Here is a 22,715-nt window from a genome sequence, read left to right as displayed (position 1 = left end):
AAAAAAAAAAAAAAGAAAAATACCAGTGATATAGTAGTAGAAACATATGGCTAAGACATGGATTAAACTTTTAGCTCTACTAAAACAAAACAAAACAAAACCAAAAAACCGGGGCTCAGAGACAGGGGGGAATTTGCCCCAGGTCATTCATGAGAAATCAACACTGGAGCTTGGTCCTCTGGTCCCTGTGAATGTGGCCTTTTCCTTGGGACAGCAGGAGTGTCCTTATCACTGGGATGATATTAGCATAATGCTGGAACTCATTCTGCTGCAAGTGACAGAAACTAAGCTCAAACCAGCTTAAGCAAGAAAAGGAAATGTATCAGTTCATGGATTCGGGCAGGATAGGTTGGGTTACACTGCAGTAACAAACAGCCCTCATCACAGCAGCTGAGAACAAAGTGTGCATTTTCTGCTGACAATACGCACCCATCACAGCTGAACCGGGAACTTCAGCCTATATTTACTTACTTGAGGGCCCAGGCTGAGAGTAACATTCTTAACTATCACTGGTCACTGTGGCAAGGAGGAAGCATCATGACTGTCAGAAAATGCTCTGTCCAGAAGCAAGCCTTGCCACTCCTGCTCACAACTCATCAGTCAGTCTATCACGTGGCCATGCTGGACCACAGGGGCCAGGAGGTACAGTCCTGCTTTGTGCCCAGAAGCCAAAAGCTGAAACTATTTAGTGGATGGTGTAATGACTTCCATACTCATGGAAGTCCAAGGGAATGGATGTAGTTTCAGGCATGATTGGATCCAGGAACCTAAGCAACACACTGGGAATGTGCCTCCATCTTCTCATCTCTGCTTTCTCATGTGTTGGCTTCATCTCGGGCAAACTGTCCCTTCCTGTGCCCTCTCTACAGCTTGGCAAGTCCAGCAGAAAGAGAGCATAGACCGGGTAGGGTCACATGTCTGTCCCTGAACTGTACTGTTGCTGGGGGATGGAATGCCCTATTGGCCAGGCCTGGGTCATGAAGCTACTTTCAGAGCTGGGGTCAGCCACTGCCACAGCTATTACCTGGGAAAAAGCAATAGGTACTCACAGGTGTTTGCTGTTTCTTACCCTTTTGATCTAGCTCTCTTCCAGCGGAGCAAGATGAGGAAGAGTTGAAATTGGCACCTGGAGAGCAGTGTAGGTTCTGATTCTGACCACTAATTCAGTGTGTGGCCTCAGGCAGGTCACTATTTGTCCCACCTGTTAGATGGATCACCCTGCCCCTCTGAGCCTGCAGGTGGCAGGAGTGGGCTGTGGCCTCCATGGTGGGGGTTGCTATCAATCCTCCTTTTTCTTAAGAGGTCATTGCATGGACTCTGGGGGACAAGGAGCTGCCTTGCCCTTTGCTCCTTGGTCACACTTCCAGGCCTTTGCCCAAACTCTTCTTTCTGCCTGGAATAGCTGGTGCCCTTAACAACTGCCATTCATTTTTCAAAGTCCAACAAACACCACCTCCTCCCTGAAGTCCCCTGTGATGACCCTTCTGGGCTCCTAACAGTAGTGTGCTGGGGCTGGCTCATAGGGACCAGCCAGGAGACCTGCCAAATGCATCTCTTCCCAACTCTGTTTAGAGTCCAGTTGGGAACTTGAAATTGGCCACAATGGAAGTATTTACCCCATGGAAATAAGCAAATGCTACAAATCAGGCTTTATTGAGTGTCCTCTGTGTGCCAGGCTGGGGACAAAGCAGAGAACAAAGCAGACAAAGCTGCTGACCTTGCAGAGCTCATGCTCCCATGTCCATCTTTGCTCCGGCATCTGTTCGTCTTGGTCTACCCGTCCAACCCTTTTTCCTTCAAGCTTTTTACAACCCTTCTCTGGGTCCTCTTGTCTATCCATCCTGTGTCTCTCCAGGTGGGCCAGCTCTTGTCTCCATCTGTTTGCACCTGTTGTGTCCCCCTTCAAAGGTGGTATTTTGAGGAGCCTTTTCTGCCCCCAGCCCAGCCTCAATCAGTCCCAGTTGTCCCCTCCCCCACAACTCTGCATGCAGAAGAGCTGAGCTGACCAGCACCTGGAACCTGCTGCCCCCAAGAGGGTGTGAAAACCACAGCACACCTTGGCCCAAGAGTCTCCGGGGTGCTGGGGGAGGATGGTGAGAGTTGCTCACCCGTGCAGGAGCTGCGGTTTCATTCTCATGCTCCTGTCTTACATACCCTATGCCAAGTTCATTGTTCCACTATTGAAGTCATCAGTGTTCTAGAACTTTCCTCGTGCCAGGCACCCCCAAGGACTCTCAAACATTCAGCCATCTCTCTGGACCACCCCATTTTATAGATGAGTCATGGAGAAGCTCACAGCAGGGCTGACTTCTCACCCAGCTCTGCTCCCAGAGCAGGCTGTCTCCTTCAGGCGCCGCCATTCAGCCTGGCCCCCGAAGAAGACGATGGGGCCCATATGGGCCTCGGTCTGGGGTGGGAGCATCCCTGCTTAGAGCTTCTGAGCTGAATCAGACTCTCTGCTGCTTTAACTCTGCTTGGTCTAGAAAAAGCCAAGCCACCTCTGAGAAAGGCAATCTTGGAGGGAAAACCATTCTCCCTGCCCATTTGTCCAGGCTGCCACAAGTGCCCCAGGGGAGGGTCAGTGGGCCTTGTGCCACCCTGAAAGTACTTTGTGCTCAATAAATAAATAGCTTTTGGGTGCATGGAGGGGATTTTTTTTTTAAATGTACATCAGAAGTCAGTGGTGGGGGCTGTTTTTAAGACACAAGACTAATTGATTTTAAGTCTGGAAACTCCCCCCCACCCCCGAGTGTCCCCCTGCAGGGTGGGACAGCCCCACAGGTGACCTGGCTGTCACTCTTAGCTGGTTTTCTCACCCCCGCCTGCCTCCTGCCCAAGCCTTGCTCCTGGCCGCAGGAGGAAGGAAGCTGATGTTTATTGAGGGTCTGCTCTGGGCTGCATAATATTTGTGGGTGACTTGCTCGTTTCTCCAAGGCAGGCCGTGCCATCCCCCTTGTCCAGACAAGGAAACTCTGGCTCAGAGAGGGTAGGTGACTTATTCCAGGAAGCACAGCCAGGAGGCATCAGAGTTGAGATTCAGACCTACATCCTTTAGGCCACCAATTCCTCCCACCCCCAGGGTCACTGTGGGCACACTCTTCCCCTCCCCCTTGCTACTGAGACATGATAAGGAACAATATGGACTTTCTGTTGCCCTGGGAGGACCTGGTGTCTGTCACAGGCTATCTCTGGTCCCAAGAGGCCTGGGCACGACCCTGGAAGGATGGGAGTCTGTCATCTGTGTGCCACGGGCACACTTGCCACACACATTCACGTGCAGGGAGTGAGCGCCACAGGCTCAGATACACGTGTGCAGGTGAACACATGGCACACCCCAGGTGTGCACTGGTGTCCATGGGCACATGCAGTGTGCACACGACATGCCAGTATTCCCTGAGCCACATGCATGCACACACACATGAACGCATACACACACACACACACACACACACACACATGCTGTAAACATCAAGCTTAGATGCCCGTCAGGCAGACGGAAGGTTGCAAGTTTCTTCACACCACAGCCCAGGTGACCATGTCTCTGACTTGGGGTCCAGTAGCCTGGTCAGCCCTAGATAGCCAGCCAACCTCATTAGCTGGCCTGGGGCCCAGGTCCTGAAGGTGGGGGGGTCATGACCACCCACTGGCGGAGGTAGCTTCTGGGGGGCCCTTCGTCCCTGGGGCTGGCAAAGTCACACTCCACAGGGCTTCCGCAGTCAGAGCCCGCAAAGCCACTGTCAAATGTGTCCATGTCCAGGCCAGCGGGGGGCGAGCTCGCCTCACTCTCTGAGACCTCTCCGGGCGGCCTGCCATCCCAGGGCGGCCCCACAGCCCAACCCTCTTCATCTGTATGGGGCAGCTTTAATCTGTCCAGGAAGCTGCCCAGGGGCCCTCCCAGGCCAGGGCCACCAGCCGAGACACAGCCACAGGAAAGGACTGTGGTCCCTGTGCCCAAAAGAGGGTCTTGTAGGCTGGGGCCAGGATCCAGTCCAGTGTCCAGGTCCAGAGCTGGGTAGCCGTCATCCCCACAGCTGCAGGGCCATGTGCACAGCCCCTCTGTGTCTGCCACAGTCACTGTGTCAATGGACACCAGGCCATACGGCCGGTCCCTCTCCTCGCTACAGGCTGAGCCACCTGAGCTGCGGCCCATGGCAGGCACTGGGCCCCAGCAGCTGGGCTCAAGCACGCCGTCAGATTCCACCAGGTCTGCTGGTTCTGTCAGCTCGGCAAGCTCCGGCCCCTTCACTAGACTCTGTGGTGGATGGCAGTTATACACCTCCAGGGTCGAGGGTGTCCCTGAGCTCCAGAGCCCCAGCTCCAGGCTGGAGGCAGTGACAGGTGAGCCCACCCATTTCTGTGAGAAAGCAAAAGAAAGAGAATCCTGGGTCAGGACAGGGGTGAGGTGAGAGTATAGAGACAGACACAGAGACAAGACAAAGGGACAGTAATAAGGAAGGACAGAGAAACCGAGACAAAGACACGGGGACAGAGAGAGAGAATAGAACCACAATGTGCCCTGCCCAGTGGGAGTCCCTGCCTCTGTCCTCTCCCCACTCTGGGCCTCAGTTTTCCTACCTGTAACAAGGAATTGCTGCTGTCTCAGTAGCCTGCCCGCTGAGACAACCATGGTCCCATGGCCTGGGCAAGGGCCAAGATTCCCAAGTCTAGCAGGGCCTGAAGTCTGAGTGACAAAGCCCCCATCCTACCCCATCCTCTGCCCTACTTCCTCCTTGACATTTCTGGAAACCTAGCATCCCTCTGTTTATGCGTCCCACCAGACCAGACACTCAGCCGAGACAGAAGCCTCCATCTCTTTAGTCCACGGCTATATCCCCAGTGCTTGGCGCACAGCGCGTGCTCAATAAATGAATGAGTGGAGTAGAACAATGAGATGTCATTTGGAAAAGGCTGTGCATTTTGCAGATAAAGGATGAGGGTGGTGCTGGCTGAGGCAGTGGCCCTTGAGCTCTGAGGAACCCCCTTTCCTCCTTTACCAGGAGTCCCACTCGTGATGCAAAAATTCCTATTTGATTGGTAAAGAAAATCTCTGAGAATGGGAATCTCTCAGTTTTGACCTGATCTTCCTCAGAAAATTCATCTCAGAACTATGATGTAAAGTCACACTGATTTAAAGTCAGTTCTAATTTGTATGCCCTTGAGCCAGTTAATTACCTTCTCTGGGCCTCAGTTTCCTCATCTGTAAAATAGACCTACTAGTAGTACTCACCCACAGGGTTGTCACGTGGGTTATATGCATTAATGTTTCTAAAGCTCCTAGCAGAGATCCTGGTACATAGCAAGTGTCATATGAGCACTGGCAAAAATCTCAAAATAAATTTGACACTTGAGCTTTAGGGAAGAGGAAAGGGTAAGTCTCATGTGGGTTGGAGCCCAGGTTCCTTCCCTGCCCCACTCAAGTAGCCTTGCCTGGGTCTCCTCATGAGTAGTACCCTGGGGATGGCGGAGGATGAAAGGAGGGAGGGTGCCTAGCCCTGTTCCAGGTCCTTGTTGCCTGACTTGCAGGCTGGGCTGCTGCAGGTGGGGCTGCCCTTCCCCCTACCCACATCCTCTCTGCGGTGGCCCCTCCCACTCCTGCAGGAGGAGCTCTAGACTGGCACAGACAGCCCCACCGCAGGGGAGGTGGCAGCCTGTCTGGGTTGGAGAGTTGTGCAGGCAGGGCCAGACCCTTGGTAGAATCCTCTCCACCCCAGAGCAAGGGCACCTAAAAAAGGACCTGGAGGCCAATTTGTGACTCAAGGGACCACTAGGCTGACCCCTAGTTTGGCTCCTTGGGCTGGGCTATGCTGCCTGATCTTGTTCAAGTCCTTTTATTTATTTTTTTTTTTAGGACAGAATCTCTGTCACTTGGGCCATAGTATAGGGGCATCATCATAGCTCACAGAAACTTCAAACTCCTGGGCTCAAGCAATCCTCCTGCTTCAGCCTCCTGAGCAGCTGGAATTATAGGCAACCACCCCCTTGCCTGACTGATTTTACTATTTTTAGTAGATATGAGGTCTCACTCTTGCTCAGGTTGGGCTCGAACTTCTGAGCTCAAGCGATCCTCCCTGCTCCATCTCCCAGAGTGCTAGGATCATGTGTCAGCCTGATCTTATTTAATTCTTATGCCAATTTTGCACCACTGGAGTTATTGCCTGCACTTTGCAGATGGGGAAACTGAAGCTTGGCTTGAGAACTGGCTGGGACCTTGTGCTGGGCCCTGCAGGGTGAGCTGGGGCTGTGGTAGGGCTCCTGAAGATAAGGGGCTCAGAGGGGTTTTTGTCACACTTACCTTGAAGTTTCCTCTGTGGATCTCATCCAGGTCCTTGAAGAACTTCTCTGGGCTGGGCACCAGCCATACCTTCTCCCACAGCCTGAGCAGGCAGAGATGGGATGAGGCCCTGGGATGACAACACCCCAGGGCACCCTGGCCTCCCACTCCGCCTCCCCAGCTCAGCACCTCCCTTCCCTCCCAGCGCTCAGTTTCTACCTTTGTAAAGGGGGAGCGGTGAGTTTCCCTCAGATTCCTGAAGACCCATTGAGGTTGAGGGCTGGGCTGCCTGTTGTGAGCTGAGCCAGCACTATACCACCTCTGAGCCTCAGCATCCTTGTGTACAGCCAGGAACAATGTGTGCTTGTCACACAAGTCCCCCTACCCCACCAGTTGGCTTCTGTGTCCCTTGAGTCTCTTAGCTTCTAATTCACTGCACAAGATCACAGCTGAAGGCCCTATTTCAACCCCACCTCCTCTACTCCAGGGCTGTGTGACCTTGGGCAAATTGTTGACTGCTCTGTGCCTCTCTTTCTCCATTTGTAAAATAGGGGTAACTGTAGTGTATCACAGGCACAGGGGTGCTGGGGGTGACATGAATGCCCAGCAGACAATAACCTCAGTGAGTTGATTATTATCGTCATCACTGTCATTAATACCATGACAACAGGTGTGTCCCTCCACCTGAGGTAGGTCACAGAGGGGCTCTGGCCCAGGCTGACCACTTCCCTGCCTCCCAGTGCCCTGGCCTCACCTCCAGGACGGGTGGGTCTTCAGGCTCCAGATGATAAGGCTGCAGACCACGACAAGTAGCAGGAGGAGTAGCAGGTGAGGGTCCCAGACCTCCTTTATGTCTGCACAGGAAGCATATAAAGGGTTAAATGGCACTAAATCTATGAGAAGCCACATGGAGCAGGTGTGGTGAGAAATGGGTCTGGGGTGGAGGAGAAGGGGTGGGAAGCCAGACAGAGCCTTGAAGTGGTGATAGATCTGGGTGTAAATCCTGCTCTTGAACCCCACCCCTAGCAAGTAATGTCATCTCTCGGAGCCTCAGTTTCCTTATCTACCAAATGGGCAGAATGATTCCCACTTCAGAATTAGGAGGATCAAATGCCTGGTAGAAGCAGCAGCTGGCACCCAACACAGGGCCTGGCTAGTAGGGGCTCCAGAAATGTCAGATGGCTACATCTGGAAGTGAACAACTGAACGGACACCTCCCAGCCATGCTGGGACAGCTCAGGGCACAGGGTGACTGGACAAAGACAAGATTTGGTACCAGGAGTGGGGCGTCTACATCAGTCACACCTACCCTCCCTAGGGGTCTGAAAGATGACTGGGTCACTCCACTCGCTCCAGGTCCCTTGGTAGGAGGAGCCAGGCTGGGGCCCTGCCCGCACCTGCAGCTCGTAGCTTGAGTCTTTCTGGAATTCCAAGGGGAGCAGGGAGACGCTTCTTGAGTCCACTGAGATCTGCTTTCTCTTTGGGCTCTGTCAGGACAGGGAAAAGGTACATAGGGTCAGGTTCAACCAGGCCACCCCTGCCTCAGGCAGAACCATCCCCTTTTAGGCCCCATCAAGGCTCAGACTCTTCCTTTCCCCTAAGAATCAGGCCATGCCTGAGCCCTGGCTGCTCCAGCATGGGCAGCACAGACTTAGCACTGCCTCGGCCTTACCTGTAGTACAACCCTTTGTTCTATTTCTCTTTGATCCCAGCTTACCCACTCACTGTCCTGGCAGTGGAGCCTCCCTGCTGAGACTGGGGATGTCCCAGGAGAAGTAGCGGTCTGGGAGCATCCCAGACAGAGGACGCTTTTTTTTTGAGACAGTCTCATTATGTCACTTTGTCACCCTCTGTAGAGTGCTGTGGTGTCACAGCTCATAGCAACCTTAAACTCTTGGGCTTAAGCAATTCTCTTGCCTCAACCTCCCAAGTAGCTGGGACTATAGGTGCCCACCACAATGCCCAAGTATGGTTTTGTTGTAGTTATCATTGTTTAGCAGGCCCATGCTGGGTTTGAACCCTCCATCCCTGGTGTATGTGGCTGGCGCCCTTAACCACTGAGCTATGGGCGCCAAGCTAGAGGACGCTTTTAGAATCTCAGCTAACACATTGACATTCTCAACAGTGGCCATTTCTTGAAGTCTTCAACTATAGACATCTTAGCAGTGGCTACTTCTGGAAGTCTTCACCTGGGGACATTCTAAACTATGGAATTTATGAAAATCATCAACTGGGAGCATTCTAAAGGACAGATAATTCTAGAACTCTTCAGCTATGACTGCTCTTAGTAGTGTGCTGGAAGGACAACTCTTAATGTCTTCACGTGAAACAATGGGCACTCTAACGCTGGACCAGAATTCTTATCATTCCTATTTCTGGAACTCTCCAACCATGGCCAGTCTGAGCAAGTCTGAAGGTTACAGACTGCCTCATTTCTGAAACTTCCTCTATTGTGGTTGTTCTAGCCTTGAGAAGGAAGCTGAGGAAGTGACAGTCCCTTCCTCCAGGGCTAGAGAGAGATGGATAAGGGGTCTCCTACCTCAGGGAGAGGTTGGGGACAGGGCAGGGGAGCCATTGTGGGGAGTGCTCACATCCTCGGTGTACCCTGGTTCCTAGTCTTGGCTATGAACCACAAGGCTCATCTGTCTGTCAGAGCCCCCCACCCTCCAGCCACCTGGAAGCCCTTGCAGTCCCAATGCCCTTGTAGTTTCCATGCCCAAAGCTGGGCAGACCCTCTCCTTCCTCACCAGGGCCGAGGGGTCCCCACGGTTCCTATACTGCAGCTCATACTGAAGCTTGCCCTTCAGTGCGTAGAAATCAGGTTCTTCATAATCGGAACACCAAGAAACGTTATAATGTCCCATGAAGGTCACAGTCACGTTGAAAGGGGGAGCCGGCTTGACTAGGTGGGAAAAAAACAGAAAGATAAAACAGGAGGTGAGGTCGCCTCAGGTGAGAAGGATGTGGTGGTGGGAAGAAGTACCTCCCCCACGCCACGCCTGACCCATCATTTATGGGATTAGCAACTCTGAATAAACTGAGGTTCCTCAGTTTATGCAATGAAAAGTGGGAGGTTTAGATTGGATCAGGGCTACAGACTCAGGGGCAGGAATAACAGACATGGGAGAAGCAGGTTGGGGGACTTTGGAAAAATGAAGAGTGCTCCTGGGCTAAGAGCGATGGTCAGGACGCAGGCTGGGCAGAAACGCAGACCAGGTGGCCAGATCTTCTAAGTCTTCTAGGGACACACGCACACACACACACACACACACACGAAATCCACATTACTGTGTGAAATCTCTCAAGTTTAAGGTTAGCTATTAATCCAAAAACTTTCTAGGCAACGTGTTAGCCAGATGCATGCCTTCAATTTCTGTTCTAAATGATGGCATATCATTTTCTTTCAATCCCAGCTGCCCTGGGACGTTCATAGACTCTACTTAATGAGTGAAGTAGAGTTATGAATGAATGAATGAACGATGAAGGCTGCCCTTTCCTTAGCCTGCACAGCAGCCCTGACACCCGCGGTGGCCCCATGAGTTCGATTGAACTGTCCTTATCTTTGCGACACCTTCCAGCAGGTGCAGGGGCCCAGCTCTGGGTGCCCCCCTCAGGAAAAAGTTAAGATCAGCACTCCAATTTTGCTTTATCCCCAATTTGTCTTACGAACTTGAGCACGACCTCATGTACCTTAGTTTCCTTTCTGTAAAGTGGTACCAGTTCCTGTGTCTTGAGGCTTTAAATTTACAGGAACCAAGCTACACAGCAGAAGGTGGCAATATGGGGGAACCACATGACAAGTGCTCTGTTAGCATAAGAAAGGAGAGGTGGCCTCTGCCCCCCAACCATCTCCTCCACTTTCTATTTGCCACTGTCTCACATTCTACACTCTTCCCTGTCCCGTCCTGTGGGACACGGTTATTCGTGGGGCGAGGGGGACCCAGCCTGTAAAGAATAATGGGCGAGAAAGAGAAACGAGACCAAGCAGATTCCTTGTCAAGGTCTGTTTTAATGGAGGTAATAGGTCAGTTTTTTTAGCACTCAGAGAAGACAAGAGGTGGGGTAGAGGAATGCGGGAGTTAAGGTTGAGCTGAAGCTTGCATCAATCTCCTGCTGGGAATGTAAACGATGTGTCTGAAACATTTTATGGCTTCTCTGGGAAGAACAGCTCCTTGTCTGATAAGGGAAAAGCAGCTCCTTATCTGATAAAGGTTAGCATACTCCCGAGGGTGGGGATGGGCGGCCATCTGGCGTCATTTGGCTCCTGACACTTCCCTCCGTGACCTAGGACAGTGCCTGGTACACAGTAGGCCCTCCATAAATATTTCTCAAATTAACAAAAAGGAGCTCTGAAGCCGCTGATGGTTCTGAAACTTGCCCTGAGGCCCTCTCTGTGGCTCCGGGCAGGAGAAGGGATGTGTTCTCTGGAATGCCATGGCGAATGCTTGATTGTTGTTACTCCTACTTTAGTGATGGGACCTTTTGACCAAAGTATAGAGAGTGCCAAAAAAAATGTATCCACAATTTAAGCAAAGCTAAAACTGTCTTAAATGTGTAATACACATTTGACTTCTGCAATTACAGGAGATGCTCAATGTGACTTGTGTTCATTTTTGTTATCAGTATATATTGCGTATCACAATTTTAATATGGAGTTTTCCTTTCTTAAAATGTGTATACAGTTTCTCAGGACCCTCTGTAGTTCCTAACCCCTCTTTTCTCTTCCCCAGGGCAGGGGAGGCCTGTTTCAGGGCTTGCCTGCATGGCTTGGGCTTGGGCTTGGCAATGAGGAACCATACAGGGATGACCAGGTGACTAAGAACACCCCCCGCCCCAAAACATACACACACTCAGGGGATGTTTGCAGATCTTAGGGGGCAAGGGAGAGGTTGCTCAGCTCAGAGAGAACCAGGGCCCAGGAGGAGGACAGGGTCTGGGCTAGGGTGGGAGTGAGAGACAGAAAGTTACTTCCTGCCTCAGCTGGCTGGGCTGGCCTTAGACCCTGGCAGGGAGGAAGGAAGGGGGCCACAGAGAAATGCTGCTTGGAGCCACCCTGCAAGGGGAATGGCAGCTGAGAGGCTCCTCCTCTGCCCTGCTCACGTTCTGGACCCTCAGATATTAGTTCCACCACAGCCAGGACCTCCTGCTTATGGACGCCCCCCTACTTCCTGCCTGGAGAAAATCCCATGCTTCCCTGGAGCTAATGAAGGGAAGAAACTCAGGAGGTTTGTTCTTGTCCTAAGGACACTCAGTGTCCTTAGCTTGCCTCCTCATGGGGACAGAATCTCAGAGGGTTAGGGTTAAAAGGGTGGCAATTACAGTACAAATGGGAAAGCAGTCTAAGAGGTAGGATGCCTTGTCCAAGGTCACACAGACAGGCAAGGGCTGAGCCAGAACAGGAACCTGGAAGTCCTGGGTCCCAGGCCAGCTCTTTTCCATACCTCTGCTGCCTCTCTTTGGGGTGAGGCCCAAACCTAATATCAGCCCATTACATTTTAGTAAGAAGTAGTACATCTATAAGTAGAACTCTAAGGGGTGGTAGAGGATACAGGACTGGTCAGGGGGCCAAGAGGGCAGGGGCCCACCCTCCATCTGGTCTTTCCTCAGCCTGGGACCCAAAAGCTACTCACTGATGTTAGCCAGGATAAAGCGGCCACACTCCTGGGAGTGGTTGCCAGACTGGTCTGTCATGCTGACGCTGAAAATGTCGTCGGCCATAAAGTAGAACACATCCATGTGGCACGTGTACTTAGCATGTGTGGTGTTATGGGCGGACCTGTGTAGGCTGCAGGAGGTGTCCTCATCTTCCAGTTCGTTATGCTGGTCTTCCCTTTAAGGACAGAGCAGTCAGTCATGGCTGGAGGCCAGGGGGCCTCAGTGCTTAGGGCTGGAGCAGAAGCCCAGACTCTCAGGGGTGGGAGGGTATTTGAGGTGGGGCTGAGGATCACCTGGTGCAAGCAACCCCTTCCTGGGGAAGGTGTCCCCTCCCCTGCACCTTTCCTGGTGGGTCAGGTCAAGGCTCTGTTTATATACCTCCAAGGGACAAGGAACCCAGTGCTTCATTTAGGGCAGCAGCTCTCAACTTTAGAAATACGGGCCATTCTTGCTTGGACCAATCCTGAATCTGTTCCTGTCAGTTCCAACAACTGGATCACTGGATGGCGGCTAAGCACTGTGGACCTCCTTCCCTCCTTCTGGCCAATATCCACTGAACCCCTCATTAGAGCACTTGCTGAGGACTGAGAGCCACATGAACCTCATCCCTGCTCTGGGTGAACTTCCAGGGGTGCTGGGGTGGGGGTGTTTGGGGTTTGGGGAAATGCTCTGCCTTTCTAACTTCCACTGGACAAAAATGACAGGTTTTGAAATTTGTATAGGAGTTCACCAGGTATTTATTTCCCTACGTACATGTTCAGGTTCTGAATATGACTACCCTCCAGGGCCCATGGAAATATGTGGACTGAGTTCTCTGCTAAATTTGCTGCAACAGGAGCTTCTGTGGAAGTTTCTTTAGAACTTCAGAAGTAACTGCTGGAGAACAAACACTCTCCAAGTCTCCAGTCTGGGTTTACCAGAGGTGCCCCTGCCTTACTTGCCCTCCCGGAAATCTATCCCCAGCCAGGGGATCTTTTAAAAAGTCCTTGTTGCTGGGCACAACAGCTCACACCTGTAATCCTAGCACTCTGGGAAGCTGAGGCAGGTGGATTGCCTGAGCTCACAGGTTTGAGACCAGCCTGAGCAAGAGTAAGACCCCGTCACTAAAAATAGCCAGGTGATGTGGTGGGTGCCTGTAGTCTTAGCTGAAGCAAGAAGATCATTTAATCCCAAGAATTTGAAGTTGCTGTGAGCTATGATGCCACAGTACTCTACTGAGGGCAACTAAGTAAGACTGTCTCAAAAAATAATAATAATAAATAATAATAATAATAAATAAGGCAGCGCCTGTGGCTTAGTGAGTAGGATGCCGGCCCCATATACTGTGGGTGGCAGGTTTGAACCCAGCCCCGGCCAAACTGCAACAAAAAAATAGCTAGGCATTGTGACGGGTGCCTGTGGTCCCAGCTACTCGGGAGGCTGAGGCAAGAGAATCGCCTAAGCCCAAGAGCTGGAGGTTGCTGTGAGCTGTGATGCCATAGCACTCTATGGAGAGTGACAAAGTGAGATTCTGTCTCTAAAAATAAATAAAGTCCCTGTCATCCCTGGCCTAAAACCTTCCAGCAGCTTCTCTCCACCTGTATGATGGCATCTGGCCTTCTCTGCTTATTATCTTCCCTCACCCTGGCTCACCATGCTCCAGCCACACCCACCCCCTCCCTAGTCTTCAAACTCACCAGCGATCCCCTTGCTCCCCTCACTCCCCTCTCTCCAGGCCTTTGCACTTGCAGTGCCCTCTGCCTGGAAAGCCCTCCCTTCTCATCCAGAGGGACCACCTATGGTGAAACAGACCCCCTGCCCATGTCACTTGCAGTTTGCCTGAAGTCTAGTGTCCCTTTCTGTACAGCACTCATTATCCTTAAGTACCCTGCATGTCATTTTGTGTTTACCGCCTATCTCCCCTGGACACTGCCTGACTGTGGTATATCAGCTCCAAGATGTCTGGGGCTTTGTCAGCCTTGAGCCTGCAGAATCCCCAGTGCCTGCAACAGTGCCTGACAGGAACTGAAATGTGTTTTGAATGAATGACAAGCTGATGGACAACAGAACGAATGGGAGCTCTTCCTCATCCTGAGCTGTGTGTGGACTAATAGGGAGCTGTGTGTGCACAACCTCTCTGAACCTCAGTGTTCTCATCTGTAAAATGGGAGTAATAACTGTGATCATTCACACGAAGCCCACAACAGGAGGCCTGACACCTGCTAAGTGCTTAAAAAATCACACAGGAGATTGGCTGTCCTCAGGTCTCAAAGCCACAGTCAGGACTATTTGGGCAAGGGGTAACCTTTGAAGCAGGACAGAGCAGCCTTGCGGTCACCTTACTATGCACTCAGACAAGTCCTGTGATCTCCAAGTGGTCATCTGTAAGGAAGGCACATTGGTCCCTGTCTCACCGAGTCTTCTTCGGGCCAGAATGGTTGAGCGAGCTCCCAGGAAGAGGCAGCTACTCCTGTTGTTGCTAAACTACTGGCCAGGTACATGGTACATCCAACTCAGTCCTGCCCACCCCAGCCCTCTGAGTACCCTGAGTTGTATTCCCAGGCTTGGCAAGGCCCAGCCACTTACTTACCAGACAAGAGTGAGCATGCTGGGGTGGAGGGTCCACATCTCTAGGACACAGGTGATTGTTTGAAGGTAATCAGTGTAGCAGATGAGGTCTGTGCAGCCCCAGCCTGAAGGGTCAGGGGAGAGAGAAGCCTTGGTGGGGGGTGGCCGGGGACTGCAGGGCTCACCCCTCACCCCATTGAAGGCTGGATGGTGAGTGGAGGGCAGGGGTACCAGACCCAGGATGAACTTGGTGACCCAGGGCACATTAAAATGTAGGTCTGGGGCCTGGGATCTTTGCCAACTGGGAAGTCCTTCTTTGTGCCCCAAAGTTTCAAGGCTGGCTGTGGAGACAAGATGCCCGTAATGTGGAATATAGTGAGCTGAGCTGGTCTCTACCTCAGTACCCTCCCTCCAAGTCCCATGTCTGGCCATTGGGTCAGTGTCGCTCCTGGCCAGGCTCCCACTCAGAATGGTATATTCCGAGCACCCCAGATGTAGGGTCGACTGAGCTAGCACAAATCCACACAGCTTCAGAAGGCCAGAACCTCACGGAATCAGTGATGGTGAGAGCACTTCACACCTGTAAAGTGACAGGAGGAGCCCGCAGCTCTACAGCCATTGGTCCCACAGGACAGAGCTCGTCAGAGATGCAGGAAATGCTTCCAGGGGTAGGAAAACTTGAGAAAACTGAGAAGCCCAGCAATACTTCTACAAAAATGTCTGTATTACCCTGTGGCCATAATGACACCCTCCCCACCCCACCCCCACACACATGCCTGAAGTGATAAATGTCTTGCTCTATCAGGCAATTTTATTGGAAGATATAATATCTCCCCACCTGCCACACATTAATTGTTTCACTCTGTTCTAAAATATACGTACACTCATAATCTAAATTTTGTTAAATATTTGACAAAATAAACTTTATAATTTGTAGTTTTGTTTTGTAAAATCAATTACCAATGTGACTATTTTCCCCTCACTATTTACTAAAAACCTTGTTCCTCTTTTTGAGTGGATTCATTTTCAGCGGCTTTTCTTGTTTTTCTTTGACTAATGAATACCCGTGAGGTGGTGGCACGTTCCCTCCCAGGTCTCCCTCTAGGTCAGAAGGTAAGCTCCTTCAGAGCTAAGGACAGTGGTGCTGGAAACATCCTTTAGCCCACTCCCATGCCACCGTGGAGGTGAGAATGAGGAGGGTCCAAGACAAGACCAAGTTTATTTTGTCTGTCTTGTTCCGGACCACTGAGACTCCTGGTCCATTTTCTCAGGCATACACGTGGCAGACATTGCTAGTCGATCACAGCATCCTCCCCGCCCCCTCTTGCAGCCTCAGGATCCTTCTCAGCAGGATTCTCCAGGCAGCCACCACCAAGGGGCCTGAGTCATGAAAAAGAATTTTGCTCTAGAAGGGGGCTTTCCTCAAGGAGTTACACAGAGCCTGTCAGTGGGACACAGAGGGGCAGGTTCAGGCACTTTGTGGAGAATGAGGACTGATTTTGGCAGAATCTAAACCCAGGGCTGCAGAATCCTCTGCATAGCTGTGGCTTCTCTGAGGGATCTGGGAATGTGGGGGCTCAAAAGTTTGTCCTCAAACTTGGGATGAAACACTGGGGAGAGAACAGCAGCCCCTGATATGGCATCAGGGACCAGAGGGAGTGAAAAAGCAGTCAGTATCCTGGCCATCTCACCCCTGGGCAATTAAAAGCGTGCAGGAAGCAGTGAGACGTGCTCAGTGGCAGTGCGGTTTCCCAGCTCTGTCACTGTGGACGGTTGCCTCAAAACCACCTCGCCTCCCTATTTGTAAGCTGGAGATACTGGTGCTCCCCAGAGGCGGTTGAGGTGTCCAGATGACATGGTCACTCACTGAACAGCAGCAGAACTTAGTGGCTCAGATCACGCTATGGCTTGAATGTATATGTTCGCCCAAATTCACCCGTTGAAACTTAATCATCAACTTGATGACATTAAGAAGCAAAGCCTTTAGTGGGTGTCTGAGGTGTAAGAATGGAACCTGTATAAATGGATTAGTGACCTTATAAAACAGCTGGAGGGAACCAGCGTTTGGCCCCTTTTGCCCTCTGCCCTTGAGCTGAGGACACAGAGTTCAAAGTGCCAACTTGCAAGCAGTGAGTGCCAACCTGCTGGCACCTTGATCTGGGACTTCCCTCCCTTTAGAACTGTGAGAGATAAATTTCTATTACTTATAAATCATCCAGTCTCAGGTAGTTTGGTACAGTGACACAGTGGACCATGAGTGTCAGGAACCAATCCCAGCTCTGCCACTGCCCAACAGTGTACCCGTGAACCTGTTCCGTATCTTCTCTCAGCCTTAATTTCCTCCACTAAAGACTGGGCATCAGTGCAGCATGGACCCTGCAGGACCACTGGGAGAATGGAAGGACATGATGCTCAGGACTCAGTGTACAGCAAGGGCTTGCTGTTGACACCACGAGGTGTCAAACCCGGTGGGTGATATTTGCCATTCAAAAAGGGAAAATAAACTCCTAACATCTGTTTCCTCAAGTTGCTATATGAGGCGCTGGGTCTTTTGGTAAAAACCAGAGAAAAATGCCTATGAGTCAGCAGGGCAGCCACTGAGTTCTTCCCCTGCCCCTAGGCCAGCCTCCATGTACGTCCTGGATGCATCCCACCTCCTCATGGCCCCCTCCCCCGAGAAGGCCTCCTGGGTCTCTTAGCCCCCTCAGTCAGACTCCTGGCTTTCCCAGCCCCGGGCTCCAATGTCTCTCCATCTGACTGCTGCACCTCCTGGTCCTCCAGGGGTTGCCTTCCAAGGGTTTGGCTCCTTTTGTCTCCACCCCCGCCCCTGCCCCCTGTCACTCTGGGAAATGCTGGTGCCTGCTGAGGATCCAATGACTGTTCAAATTCATCTCCAAGGAGAGTTATTACATAAGGAGAAACTGTGGTTAGACCAAAGATAGGACTTCCTCTCTGAGTTAGGAGGCAGCCTAAGGCAGAAAGGAGTGGAAATGAAGGATGAAATCCTTTATCCTTCCATTGAGAACTGAAGCCCCAGGCCTGTGGGCTGGGCCGCTGCAGACTCACATGTGCCACTCTGGCTAATGAAGCTCTTTGGTTGCATGGGTTCTGACTAATGGAAAAAGGGCTACTCGTGACTTGGCTCAGCCCTCAGGGGACAGTGCCATAGATTCCAGCCATGTCCTGGAGCCCACAAGCCCAGCTTGACCCCAGCTCAGCTTTGTGGGGGAAGGTGAGGCCCCACCCCACCTGCAGACTGTGGGGCAGCTACTCACCACCCTGCAGTGCCAGCAGAAGCAGAAGGGCTGTCCAGCCACGGGGCGTGGGCATGCTGACTCCGGGAGCTGCCAGGGGAGTGGCTGGAGCGAGGCCCAAGCTTGGAGGCTCCTGCTTGTCCCCGTCCTTTCCTTGGCAGATTGACCTCCAATTCTTAGATCTGTCTCAAGGAAAAAAAAAAGTCTGAGGGTCCTGTGGATGACCCCAAGGGTTCCTGCCCATGAGGCATGGGTAGTTCACCTGTGAGTCCTACCCAGCTCTGCCCGTCTTCCTCCCAGCCTCTTCACACAGTCACAGACGAGGTGGCTTGGAAGAGAGGGGAGCTTGCTGTTCTTCTGCCTTTGCTAGGCCTACCAATGTAGCAGCATGTGTGAATTTATCTATCTAAGAAGGGAGAGAGGGAGGGAAGAGGGAAGAAGAGGCTTGAACAGCAGCCTCTGTAGAGCAGCTGTCTGAGTCCTCCTTCCCTGAAATACCTGCACTGACAATCGAGTAACTTGGAATCCTCCTGAAGAACACATCCCAAGTTAGCCCACAAAGGAGATCCTGGAGGACTTCAGACAAGATTAGCCCAAGAATGAGGCTTCTTACTCCATCACAAAGCCCAGGTTAGCCCACTGGGCACACTAGGAGATCCAGGCTTTCCAAACCCAGGCAGCCTGGGCTCCCTGCTTCTTTCTGGCCGAGATGGAAGAGGCTCTTTGGGGAGCGGAGTGAGTTTATCCAGGAAGAGTGTCCTTTGATCCTTGAGTAGAGATGGCCCACCAGGCCAGCAATGGCAGGCTCCTTCTGGCACCTTGTCTATTGCACCCACCATCTCTGTGTCTGTCTGGGGAGGTGGCAGTCAGAGGCCAGTAGATCCACCTGCCCAGGCTCCGGAGTTCCACCCCGACAGGCCCCTACAGGACACCTGTGCAGGACCATCACATGTGTGGCTTTTTCCAGATGCCACTGGGGTTCCCCCAGATCCTACTCTGGCCTCATCAATAGTTTCCCCTGACCTTCCTAACAAAGTCACCAAGAAAGCAGTAACAAAAGGTACAGGCTGTAGGGGACAGAGGTTCAGATCACCAGCCGTGTAGCTCCGGGCCAGCACCTTGCCCTCTTTGAGCCTCATCCAGTGGAGATAGGAAAGCCTACTTCTAAGGTTCTTATGAGAATTCAAGGAAGGGATTTTCAGAAAACCCTGGGCATGGCCCCTGACACATAGACACTCAATAAATAGCTGTGATTAACATAGAATTTAGAACATCAGAAATGGAGGGGTCCCAGAACAATCCAAAAGGCTCAAAATTCTGGCCTCATTTGTACATTGTGTGCCCTATTATTCCTCTATTATATTTCTATAAATGAAAACTTGAAAACTTAACTCAAACCTCATCCTAAGCAATAACATTCATGGTTACACATTTTTTCTAACACATTTTAACACGAATAACACCACTGTTAAAATAGTGTTGGGGTGGACAGATACCCTTTAAGTTCCCATGGCCCCAAGACTTGCAGGAGCCCTGCTATTATGCTTTGAAGGTGTGATCTTCAAAGAGGGGGGAGTCTGTGTTTGTACCTCACTGTTGTGTGGCACATGCGGTCAGACAATTAGGTTCGCAAACTTGTCCTAGGAAAGTGCTACATAACTTGGCTCTGAATATCACTGCGGTCACCTTTGAGGTACTTCCCTTGGGAAGCTCTGCATCAATGCCAATGCCTAGTCCAACCTTCAAAGCAATTTTGGAACTCTTTCTGGAATGACCATCAGAGCTGTCCACACTCTAGCAAAGAAGTGCTTTTGGGGGTACCTGCTGGAAGCTTATAGCCGTCTTTGTTGTGTACTAGAGTGAGCCTGCCTGAAACCTATGTCAATATTGAGAAATACAGATCCAGAGTCCCCATGGCATCATGTGAGGACCTGGATCCAGCCATATCTGATGTCAATCCCTCCCGGACTTTTATTTCTAGTAGTCAAAGAGCACCTATGTTCTCAGCCATGTTGAATTATATTTCTCTTGGTTGCTACGAAGGAGTAGAGAGAAGGGCCCAGAAATTGAAGCCTGAGGATCTTGGAGCAAACAGCAGCTCTTTTCTGGTGCTTCCACTGTCTGGCATCAGTTACCATCTTGAAAATGGGAACAATACTGACCACCACACTGGCAGTGTGTGTTAAAGCAGGTGTAACAGTGCTTCGTGAGCTGTGAAGTGCTATGCTGGGGATGGCTTCATAATATTACTAGCCTTCTGCCCTGAATTACTCAGCACCTCCCCGCCATCCCAGGCCCCATCATGGGTCTCTGCCTCTGCACAAATTGAGTCTTCTCCTTGAATACCTTCCCAGCTCCCATCCTCTAAGACCAAGTTCTCATGGCCCACCTGCTCCATCCCTGGAATGGAACATTGGAATGTTCCCCTAGTGCTATTATCTATTTGCTATTTATCTTTACCTTGGTTCTCTTTTTCTAGTCCAATAAGCATGTGCCAGAGAAAAATACTATCCCACTTAATAACATAACTAGTATAAAATAGAGAGGCAGCAGGGGCCATGTTAGTTAAGTTGCAGACTGTGGAGGGGCCTCCCGCAGTTCACATCCCAGCACTGCCCCGACAGGCTGGGTAACCTCAGGCAGTTTCTTTGACCTTTTTGGGTCTCAGAGTCCTCATCTGTAAACCAAGGATAATAATAACAGTACCTACTGCATAAGTCCTTGGGAGAATTAAATTAGTCAATTTTTGTAAAGCATTTAGAACACTGTCTACAGATAGTAGATGTTACATAAGTGTTTCTTAAACAAAACAAATTACCATAAAACTAAATACAATGAAATGTAAAAAAAATTAAATACCAGGAAACAAAAGACTGTCATTGAATTTTAGTGAGCGGCTACTACCTACCTAAGACTTCTAGGAGCTAGAGATCTGGTTTGTCATTGTTTAAAGGGGGAGATTAAAGAATATCAGAGATGTGCTTAAGACATGCTAGCACCTGACTGAGAATTTCAACACCTTCGTTGTCAGGGCACATGGGATAGGTCACTGGTAGAAGATAGAAAAGGGTCTAATTCTCTCACAAGGGAATCCAGGGCCTTTTAACACTGCCTAAAGTAAATTTCTCACTTACAGGGAACATCAACCTTTAATGATAATGACTTCTCTGTCTCTCCCTTCTCATGCTTCCATAGCACCAAGTGGGGGACAGTCCCTTGGTCCCAACTGCCCTTTCTTGCCTGGAATCCATCCCTTTATGAGTCTTTCTACCCAAATGCAGATCAGACTGCCAGGTGTGTTTCCTGAAGGAAGGATAGAGGATGTCCCCAGAGACTTCCTGCCATGGGAGCCCCTGCAGCAAATCCCTCTATGGCACCTCCTCCCGCAGCACCTCCCTCTGCAGCACCTCCCCCTGTGACACCTCCTTCTGCGGTCTCCTACAAAAGAGCAAAGAGCACTGACTGGGAGTCTTCCAGATCCCAACTGTGTGTCCTCAGGCAAGTTACCTAACCCCTCTGATTCCCTGTTTTCTCATCTATAAAATGAGGGTTATGAATCTTTGCTGTGGGTCTGTTATGAGTATATGAAGCCCCAGAAAAGACTTTATCCACTGGCTCCAGTGCTGAGAACTGATTTCTGAAATTTTGGTAACTCAGACTAAAAGTTGGCCAAGGAGGCCTCGGGGAAGTGAAGAAGTTTGGAAGTAGGAAATTAGAGTAAAGCAAGTGCTATGGAGAGTACAAAGTGCTTAATTTCACAGTCAGCAGGGAAATGCAAGTGAAAACCACAGTGACACACCATTCTAATTTTGTTCAATTGACGAAAATTAAATGTCTGACAATATTACATGTTGGTGAGGATATGGTATAATAGGAGCTCTCATTCACAGCCAGTGGAAATGTAAATTATTGCTACTGGAGAAGAGTTTGGCATGATCTAATAAACGTGAACAAGCACCTTCCCTAAGATGCAGTAGCTTTGCTTCTACCTACTAAAGAAGCTCTTCATATATGTATAAGAAATATGTACAGAAATGTTTATAACAGCATTAATTTTAATAGTGCCAAATTGGAAACACCCTAAATATCTGTTATCAGGAGAATGAAAAACTAAATTGGAATATAATCACTCAGTGAAAATTAATCATCTGCACCTATAAAAAATAAAGCAAATGACTCTTACAGACAAAATGTAGAGTGAAAAAAAGAGAAGGACAGAAGCATATTAACACCATCTATGTCATGTTTACAACCACATACAAAAATTCTATACATTTTGTAGCTGAGTATACACATGTATATTCTCTAAGAATACAGAGAAATATATGGGGATGACAAACATCCAATTTTGAACAGTGTAGAAAAGGAGGAGGGGTATCAATGGTTGGTAAAGCTACAAAGGGCATCGATTATATTGTTCTTTATACCTTTTTATGTTTCCGAACTATTTCATAACATTTTAAATGGAAGCAAATATGAGCTTTGTAAAGTAAAATCTTTACAAAGATTTGCAAAAATATGAGGACTTCCACTTCTGGCTATGATGAGGCGGCTGGTATTAGACTAATTCTCCCACTGAGAACAATTACTAATGCTAATCAGGAAAAAAAAAAAAACCTTCATGAGACAGCAACAAAGTTACACCTGAGAGAAGAAAAATACATTGAAATTCTGCATGCAATTTTATCTCAAATCTTTATCTAAGTCATGGAAAATAAGTAGCATGCCAAGAAACCTAGGAGAAAGCACCTGCCAGTAGCCACAAAACCTAAGATGGTATTTTGGAAGTTTTACAATGCTGAGGGAAGAATTAGAGTTCAAGGCCTACCAAGAAAGATGGTCCCTGATAAATCCCCAGTTATTTAGGAAAAGCTATTCCTTTGGAATAAGGAAAAGTAGAAATAGTTCAGCCTTGACTCCATCAGAGTGATCTGTCCATAAACTAAATGTCTGCTAGGAGAAAATTTAAATCTATCTGGGGAAAGTTA

The 22,715-nt window shown here is 50.1% G+C and overlaps 2 protein-coding genes across 2 annotated transcripts in view; one reads left to right on the top strand and one right to left on the bottom strand.

Annotated features, from left to right (window-relative positions):
- GTF3C1 (general transcription factor IIIC subunit 1) overlaps positions 1 to 7,244 on the top strand; it is a 115,469-nt gene extending 108,225 nt beyond the window's left edge. The window contains exons 38-39 of the mRNA XM_023516723.1: positions 3,989 to 3,994; positions 7,233 to 7,244. The gene's annotated coding sequence lies outside the window, so the exon portion shown is untranslated. The remainder of the gene's footprint in view (positions 1 to 3,988; positions 3,995 to 7,232) is intronic.
- Positions 3,532 to 17,803, bottom strand: IL21R (interleukin 21 receptor). The gene is made up of 8 exons (XM_003795851.2): positions 17,749 to 17,803; positions 14,496 to 14,598; positions 11,902 to 12,101; positions 9,019 to 9,173; positions 7,581 to 7,758; positions 7,026 to 7,125; positions 6,293 to 6,374; positions 3,532 to 4,354 (listed from the first exon to the last, which is right to left on the bottom strand). The coding sequence occupies exons 1-8, from the start codon at positions 17,801 to 17,803 to the stop codon at positions 3,593 to 3,595; spliced, it is 1,635 nt and encodes a 544-aa protein (XP_003795899.1). The 3' UTR covers positions 3,532 to 3,592.
- Between the last annotated feature and the right edge of the window lie 4,912 nt (positions 17,804 to 22,715).

The sequence above is a fragment of the Otolemur garnettii genome, unplaced genomic scaffold (assembly GCF_000181295.1).
Source record: "Otolemur garnettii isolate 467f Iridium unplaced genomic scaffold, OtoGar3 scaffold00096, whole genome shotgun sequence".
NCBI lineage: Eukaryota > Metazoa > Chordata > Mammalia > Primates > Galagidae > Otolemur > Otolemur garnettii.
The sequence above is the reverse complement of the archived record's forward strand: the minus strand, read 5'-3'. Positions and strand labels throughout refer to the sequence as shown.

Bases quoted from the DNA above. Each gene is read 5' to 3' on its own strand.
- IL21R (XM_003795851.2), bottom strand. From the start codon at position 17,803: ATGCCCACGCCCCGTGGCTGGACAGCCCTTCTGCTTCTGCTGGCACTG. The intron at 14,599-17,748 runs GTGAGTAGCTGC...CTGACCCTTCAG, and splicing joins TCTGCTGGCACTGCAGGGTG to GCTGGGGCTGCACAGACCTC. The intron at 6,375-7,025 runs GTGAGGCCAGGG...CTGCCTGCTCAG, and splicing joins AAGACCCACCCGTCCTGGAG to GCTGTGGGAGAAGGTATGGC.